General features: G+C 40.1%; 1 protein-coding gene across 1 annotated transcript; it reads left to right on the plus strand.

Annotated features, from left to right (window-relative positions):
- The first annotated feature begins 5,325 nt into the window (after window positions 1–5,325).
- Window positions 5,326–6,044, plus strand: LOC131218235 (probable calcium-binding protein CML41). Its single transcript, XM_058212913.1, has 2 exons — window positions 5,326–5,412; window positions 5,443–6,044. The coding sequence occupies exons 1-2, from the start codon at window positions 5,331–5,333 to the stop codon at window positions 5,883–5,885; spliced, it is 525 nt and encodes a 174-aa protein (XP_058068896.1). The 5' UTR covers window positions 5,326–5,330; the 3' UTR covers window positions 5,886–6,044.
- Window positions 6,045–8,933: the final 2,889 nt, after the last annotated feature.

The following is an 8,933-nucleotide window of genomic DNA, read 5'->3' on the forward strand; positions in this document are numbered from 1 at the left end:
CCCACTCATGGTATGGAATATCTCTTGAACGGTTCAGATCGCTCATAATCTATTCCCTGATCATGGAGCAGCATACAATCCTTAACACCACCAGGGTTATGCACATTACGAAATCACAACATTCGACCTCTAAATTGGTGAAGGGGACTCGATTCTTGGATAGATCTGAACCGATCATCAGGAAGAAATGGCTATCTATTGGCCACATCCAAAAGATCACTCTAATGAAACAAACCCAACCATTCTATCATAGGTCCTTTAGAGGTATGTTACATGTCTCATCCAAGGTAGCCCTACCTGATGAACGGCTTGGATGCGCTGTATGTTTGCCATGTGTTTAGGAATCGAGCCAAAATAGAAAGAGAAAGAGAGGTAAGGTGGATGGGACACTACCCTTCCTGTCACGGGCTGGGCAGCCCAAGTCCTGGCCCAGGCTCGGCCCACACTCATGATCGAACTGTTCGGACCAGCAAACTGTGCAGGTGGACCCATCGTTTTCTATTCAACCCGTCCATATGGTGAGCCCATGGTGGATGAGTGATACTCCGAAGCCTTTCCCATCTGACGGTCCTAACTGTCTGATTTGGTTCACATCGACTGTACGTATTTCTTCTTCATTTTCAACAGACGGCTGGGATCATCTGATAGGTCTGAAATTAAGGCATGTTCGATTAGTGATGATGCCAACCAAATCAACGACTTGGATTTCCGAAAGGTCAGCCCGTTTGCACCATTTCTCAAGACTTGATTCAAAATACTCTTAAGATCAACGGTGGGGATGAGAGATGGGTCCCACCAAATCCAATGGTGGTAATACATCGGCCCACCTGATTCCTTGTAGCTATGCAGTTACCAAGGAATCCCATTTACGATAGGGATGGCAATGGGCCAAGCTAGGGTCTCGTCGTAGTAGGCACTGGCCCAGCGCCCTAGTCTGGCCTGACCCTAATCAAATTAGAAAGGCTAAGCCCTGGTCCTGCCCTTCCAGGGCTGGATGTGTCAGGGCAGTCGTTGAAAGAAAAGAATCAAAGATTTGCAATAAGTCCCATCAAAGATTTGTTTTTAAGCGATTTGATCCCACACAACAAGTCCCACCACATGAATGGTTTGGATGATAGAAATATAATAGGTGACCCATGTTTATTCCATTGTCGTGAATTTTGGTGGATGTCATGCAGAGCATGTTGCATGTAGTGTATTTGAAGATCTTTGGAGATATAATAATTCAAGAGTACTGTAACTGAAGTGTATTGAGCTACGCCACGTCATCTGCTAAGCAATCGAGTGAAAATTGATCGTGCAGAAGCAACTACATGACAAATAACCGGTTTAGAAGTAAAGAAGGTTAAAATATGTAAAATGATTGTAGCAACCATTGGAATGTAGGAAGCATCTACATGGTTAGATTGAGATTATAAATGATAAAGGATTTCAGCGCAATAAATTATATTTCATACAAACCTAAATCAAATATAATCTATCTTTCGGTTACTTATCATTTACATTCCTTAGTGTAATTACTTTACTTTTCTATTAGTCAATACATTTTTTTAGAGTACTTTTTTACTCTTTGTTAGTTTTTACATTCCTTAGTGTAATTACTTTACTTTTCTGTTGGTCAATACATTTTTTTAGAGTACTTTTTTACTCTTTGTTTGTTTTTACATTCCTTAGTGTAATTCATAGCGATAATTAAATAATTGTTACCTTTAGCAGTAATTTGGATCTATGCTTATATGCTAGATTCAATCTAAAGCATATAGGAGGGTGTTTTGCAATTGCTTTTCATGACCGATTGTAAAGTTTTCTTTTCTAATTTTCTTTTATCTTTATTGAAAAGTGTTTTTGTATGGAAGATAAATGTGTAACTCAGTATCAAATGACGAATTTTACCCTCTAATTATCGACTGATCCTTTTAACGTATTGTGTGAATGGCTGAATGGGTGACCAATCTTATTTAATCTTGATCACATACTTTGTATCTGTTTATCTTAGTACTTAGGGTTATAGTTATTCGGTTTGAATTGAGTTGCACATTCAATACTAGTACACTCACAATTATAACATGATAGAAATTACAAATCCAACTAGAACAATCTAAAAAGTGACTTTACATTAAGCTCTTGTAAGTATCTTCCAATCATCCATCCTTTGAGTAAGATGAGTCCTCACTTTTTTAAAGGGGATTTTACAAATAACGGCCTAAATAATAGTATTCAGAAAAATAACAGTTATTTAATTAATGGTTACTACAAATATTCACTTTAAGTTTTTCTGAAATGATTATTTAGGTTTTTTGCTACCCCACCTTGAAACCTCTCTTTCCCTGGTCTCAAAAACATCTTAATTAAAATTATTTTATGGTGTGACCCACATGGAGGAGAATTAAAAAGAGTCTTATGGCATATTCTGTATGGTCATTTTTATCATTATAAATTCTATAATAGTTGTTAGGGAAAGTTATGAAAAATTAGCAAAACGTGGGTATTTGTAATACTAACAAATTAACAATGTAGTTATTTGCAAATCATATAATTTCACGTGGGCATCTGCAAATTCCCATGTGAGTAGCATAAGTCCCTTTTTAAATAAATAAAAATAAACAGAAGTTTAGTCCCGTTCCACCAGGATGCGGATTCGCTGAGGCCTTGACCTCAGGGCCCACCTTGATGTATGTATTTTATATCCACACCGTCCATCCATGTTTCCAGATCATTTTAGGGCATGTGCCCAAAAACGAAGCCGATAAAATTATCTGGTGGACCATACTACAGGAAACAGTGGTCATTGATTATCCACCATTAAAAACTTCCTAGCACCCACCGTATTGTTTACTTGTCATCCAACTTGTTGATAAGTCCACACAGACCTGGATGAAATGAAAACAAAAATATCATCTTGATCCAACAGCTTTGTTAACCACAAGTTGTTTTTAATGGCAGACATTCAATCACCACTGTTTCCTGTAGTTGTGGTCCATCTGAGATTTGTATTGGTTTTATTTTTGCAATGATACCCTTAAAGGAGCTGTCTAAATGGATGGACGGCGTGGATATACAAGACATGCATCAAGGTGGGCCTCGCAGTCACGACCTCACCGAAATGGGTGTCCGGCCCCCACCTCACCAAATCCACGTTCATTACACCATAGGAGCAAAGATGCTATGAGGCATCTGAATGGGTGATCAGAACCGTTCAATAAGTATGTTAAAAGGGATTAACCGTGGAAATACAGTTATCTTAGAAGCAATCTCAACCATTCAAGTGATGGACTCGAAAACATGGCGTTGGCCGTTTAATGTTTTTCAATTGGTTGGGTCATTTGTAGGAAGAGGGGCTTATTCCAATGTCCCATCCATGGTGGGTAGTTTCTCTGAACCGTACAAGAGATTCTATCCACCTGATGTTAGACCGGGCCAACCAGCTGGGCCAGGCCATCAATCTTTGGTGCTCACACGCCAGGAACTCAGGCCCGTGTAGATGCCAATACATGGTCCTATAGGGCTGGACCACCAGTTGCCACTTTTCATTGATTTGTTTAAGCTAATTTCAAGGGTTCACTTATTGGGCCATGGCACATCATTGGGTTGGACCAGGTTATTTTTGAGGAACTGGATCTGGATCCATTCAGAACCAGTTTGGACGACCTTGATCTTGAGTCAGGTCCAAGTCAAATAAGGACACTATAATCGTCGGGCCCACCCGCCGATGGATTAGATCGCACGTACATGTGCCCCGTAGACACGTGTGGTATATAAAATAGCTTCTCTTGAGTGCCTGTGGGCCTGTGGCTTAGCAAACCTCGCTCCGTTGCTAGAATAAGTGATAGATACAAGGGGCAGTGGCAGGTGGAACGTGTAGAGAGAGAGAACGGGGATTGCGTACTGAGTAATCTCTGTGGGGCCCAAACATAATCTATTTGTTTTATCCACACCGTCCATCCGTTTTTACAGCTCATTTTAGTGCATAAGACCAAACATAAAGCATATACAAAGCTTAAATGGACCACACTACACGAAACAGTGGGTACAGTGACATCCTAGTTGAAACCTTCCTAGGGCCCACAGTGATGTTTATTCGTAATCCAACCTGTTCATAAGGTCACAAAGGGGAAAAAAAAATATCATCTTGATCCAAAATTTCTGTAGCCCCCAAGAATTTTCCAACGGTAGGCATTCGATTCCCACTGTTTCCTGTACTATGGTCCACCTGAGCTTTGGATATTCTTTAATTTTGGGCTCACGAACTAAAATGAGCTCACAAAACAGATGAACGGCGTGGATAAGACACACGCAAAGGTAAATGGAGAAGATTGAATAAAAGAAAATGAAATCCATGCCGTCCATCACTTATATCACTCTTTCTTGGGCCTAGATCCCATAATTCAGGATGATTAAATACTCAAATAGACCATTAAATGAAAATTATACCTAAAATTTCCTATGGTGTGGCCCACTATTATTTTGGATGATCATGAGGAGCTATCAAGGACGGGGTGGATCTCACGAAAGTTCTACCCACGTGGCTTTCTTTTCGTGAAAGTAACATCATGGGCAATCGTCAACCAAATCAACGGTGGCACTTGTCCTGCACAAGATTCATTATGAAGTGGGCCCCACCCAGAAATTCCATTGAACTTCCCAGCTCATAGACAACGCAAAAAACCCACCATGATCAAACGGCTATTATTACATCTCATGCATCGTACCCCACAAGCTTTAAATTATTTTCCGTATTCGTATATCCTTTCCTTAAGTTGGTTACCCCATGGAAACTACAACGAACCTTCCCATTTCTCAGAATACGGAGTTATTGATACTCGGGTACGTAGGATGCTTGATACACAGGCACTCAGTAATTACACACTATCTCCAATCAAGCCGACCGAACTGTGCAACTCACTCCCGATACATAATAATCCCAAAATCAAACTGTTGGAACAATCCCAACCTCTGATTTGTGACACTTATTCGTTGAATCAGGTTTGTGCATATGTTTCTCATTTCTAGCCGTCCAATAAATATCCACAAATTTGATAAAAAAAAGATAATCTACTTTTCAGTTGATGAGACATATAATATGGGACCATAATTTGAACAGTTTAATTTGAATTACTTATATTCCAAGCATGCAAGTTTAAAGTGCCTGTGTATCATCCATCACACTTTCCCAGAGTATCAAACTCTTTCTGTTACTAAATTCCCACGTAGTCTCTCTTTCTAAGCAGCTTCCATGCATTTACTTAAAATTTATTTACCAAAATACCCTCGTCCGTACTTTATATATATTGGACCGTCTACCATGCATGTTTCTTGCAACATATTTACTCATGGCATCCAAATGGTTCACTAGCAAGAGCTTTAAGCTAAGCCTCCCTCGCCATCACCGTCGATCTGATACGCATGGCCCACCTATATCTCGATCATCATCGCATGGCCCACCTATATCTCGATCCCCACCGTATGATAACAGTAGGGCCCACCAGCTCCGTGAAGCTTTTCGCTACTTCGACAGCAATGGTGATGGGAAGATCTCGAGCGAGGAATTGATATCGTTCTTTGCTGGGATGGGGGAGAACATCTCACAAGATGAGGCTGATGCAGTGATTGGGGACCATGATACGGACGGTGATCGCTTGTTGGATTTTCAGGATTTCGTGCAGTTGTTGGAAAGGGACAGTGGGGATGATGATCTGAGGCGGGCATTTGAGATGTTTGAGATAGAGAAGGGGTCTGGGTGTATAACGCCCAATGGATTGCAACGGATGTTAGATCGTCTCGGTGATCATAAGACGTATGATGAATGTGTGGCCATGATACGTGCGTTCGATCTCGACGGCAATGGGGTGCTTGATTTCAATGAGTTTCAAACTATGATGACTTGATATTCTAATTCAAGTGTCTAAGCATGATTTTCTATTGATTTTGGCCTGTTTGGATGGTCGGATTGCGATATATCTCTATCTATGATCTTAAACAGAAATGTGAATATAGGGATGTAATGGAATTTGGGTTTTGATTAGTTGGTATAATGATACATCCTGGATTTGTTTAGTTTGATTAATGAAGCACAAATCTTAGATGCAGATGTGGTTGCATTCAGTAAACTATATGGTCCGTACAAACGTTGGGATTGGTGCACATGCAAATGGATATAGACCGTTAGATAAGTGGGCCTCTTTTAGGATGTGCCACTTTCCTGAGATTGCAACAACTGACCCTTCATAACCTTATCTGGAAGCGGATTGGCTGGTGTACCACACACCACCAATATTGCTGATGTGTGTACGTGTCGTGCGAAGACGTGCGCTGACGCTCCTCGAACTCCGAGTTGTATAAACAGTTCAATGAGATGGAAGTTACATGGGCCACACAATGATGTATTTATTATATCTACACCGTTCATCCATTTGAGAAGATCAATTTATATCATGACCTCAAAAATGAGTCATATTCAAATCTCAATTGGACCACAACACAAATAGAAGTGGGACAATGATTCTCACCTTTAAAATTTTGTAGGGCCCAAAATAACGTTTATTCTCCATCCAAACTGTTCATAAGGTAACATGTACTTGGATGAAGAGGAAAAACAAATATCATATTGATCCAAAGCTTCTGTGATCCCTAAAATGGTTTCAATGGTATACGTTCAATCCCCTACTACGTTTTCCAGTGTGGTCCAATTGATATTTGGATCTGTTTTATTTTTCGGTTCAAACGTTACTTCGAGCTCGCCAAATGGACGGATGGTTTGGATATAACACATACGTCATGATGAAACCCACAGACTAGGTGACGTCAACACATCAGCCATATTGGTGGTGTGTGGTATACCAGCCAATCCGCTTCCACCATATCTTGGACAGTTGGAAAGGAGGTTTTAAGTAATGATCTATAAATTTTTATTTATTTTTTTTTTTTTTAAAGCACAGAAAGGTTTCAACGGTGTAAATCATTATTTCCATGGCTCACTTGAGATTTATATAAGCTTCAATTTTGGGATTAACGCCTAAAATGAGATGCGGATGGAAGGTGTAGGTAAACCACATAAATTGACAGTAGGCCCAACTGAGTTTACTCAGTACGATAAGCGCGTACTGAGTAACTCAGTACGTAATCCGATTTCATGGGGTCGAGGAAAGTTGGTTTTAATCCAAACCATTAGGCTGTTGACATCCGTGGATTTTGGATTGAGTATCTCAGCCCTTCGATATGTGGGCTAATAAAAGGATGGTTAAGGGGGAAATTACAACATTGGTCCACATCCAATGAGATCTTTTGATAGTTCCTTTCAAATCAATGATGTAGATCACCTAACAGTGGGTCCCACATGTACGGAACCGTGTGCGAGCAGACGAGGATAATTCCGGAAACGGATTGGCTACTCCCCCTGCCACCAGTTCCGTGGCGGATGGTCGGTGCTCTTTGGGCCCCACCATGATGTTTGTATTTCATCCATTCTGTTCATCCATTTTTAAAGATAATTATATAGCTTTATGACAAAAACGAAATGGATAGAAATCTCAGGTGGACCTCACCACATGAAAACAATAGTGATTGGATATCCACCATTAAAATCCTGCTAAGGCCCACTATACTGTTTATTTTACATCCAATCTGTTGATTAGGTCATACAGGCCCAGATGAAGATAAAAAAACAAAGATCAGGTTGATCGAAAACTTTTATGGCCCCCCAAATGTTTTTAATGGTCAACCCTCATTCAACATTGTTTCCTGTAACGTGGTCCACTTGGGATTTGGATATACCTAATTTTTGGACTCATATTGTAAAATTATCTGTAAAAAAATATGGACAGCATGGATGAAAATCATATATCATGGTGGGGCCCACGTAGCACCGACCACCAGCCACCAGTGTCAGGGGAGTGGCCAATCCGTTTCCGATAATTCCTCGCGTCTTTTAGAGAAATTTACGACTGTGGACCCCACCTTTTATCTAGTGGTTTTTGGGATGCAATACAAACTTTGAATACGCACTTGGACCTCCTCGTACGGCCACCGAGTTTGAGGACGAAAATACCCGTCTTCCACTGGCTGGCGTGCAGAGACGAGCGCTGATGGACAGTCCGGGCGATGGGAACTCAGGTGGGGCCCAATGTGATGTTTGTGAGAAATCCTCCCCGTCTAAGTTCATTCATAGGGTCACAAAGACCTGGATGAAGAGGAAAAACAAATTTCATAATGATCCAAAACTTTCGTAACCCCTAAATGGGTTTCAATGGTAGACGTTCAATTACCCACTGCCATTTACAGTGTGGTCCACTTGATAGCTAGATTTGTCTTATTTTTCATCTCAAGCATTAATACGAGTTCTCCAAATAGATGGACGGTTTGGATATAACACATACCTCATAATGGGACCCACAAAAATCGGTGGGGATTAAAATGGGGAAGAAAGAAAAAAAAAAAAAAAAAAGGAACCAGTGAGTTGGGGTCGACCGGGTCCCAACCCGGTTGACCCTGTCAGAGCTGGGCTATGGCTACGGATTATAACCGTAGCTATAGCTGTAATGCTATGCACCTTTTTCTCTTTTTTATTTTTATTTTTATTTTATTTTATTTTTTACATGAAGAACTTTTTCTCCCTTACATTTTTCTCTATTACATAATTATGTAAATATGTATATATAAGTATATAAAAATATTTTTCTATCTTTTAATTCATTTCTTTGTCTATTTATTTAACAAGCATATTTCCAAAACTAGAATGTTTTTTTTTTCTTTTTTTTTTTTACACATCCACACACACCCCCATGCACTCACACTAGTGGAATTTCACCATGTATGGATGCTCGAATGCTTGACCGGGTGTTGAAACTCATAAGAGTCTACCACCTGAGCAAGAGTAAGAATCCTAAACTAGAATGATTTACTTACAGGAAAAATTTTGAGAAAAATTTAGTTCATGG

The sequence above is a fragment of the Magnolia sinica genome, chromosome 11, assembly GCF_029962835.1.
Source record: "Magnolia sinica isolate HGM2019 chromosome 11, MsV1, whole genome shotgun sequence".
NCBI lineage: Eukaryota > Viridiplantae > Streptophyta > Magnoliopsida > Magnoliales > Magnoliaceae > Magnolia > Magnolia sinica.

What these genes read in the sequence shown, in the direction of transcription:
- LOC131218235 (XM_058212913.1), top strand. Translation starts at nt 5,331, where the DNA reads ATGGCATCCAAATGGTTCACTAGCAAGAGCTTTAAGCTAAGCCTCCCT. An exon ending in ATCTGATACGCATGGCCCAC is followed by an intron (nt 5,413 to 5,442) that starts CTATATCTCGAT and finishes CGCATGGCCCAC; the next exon opens with CTATATCTCGATCCCCACCG.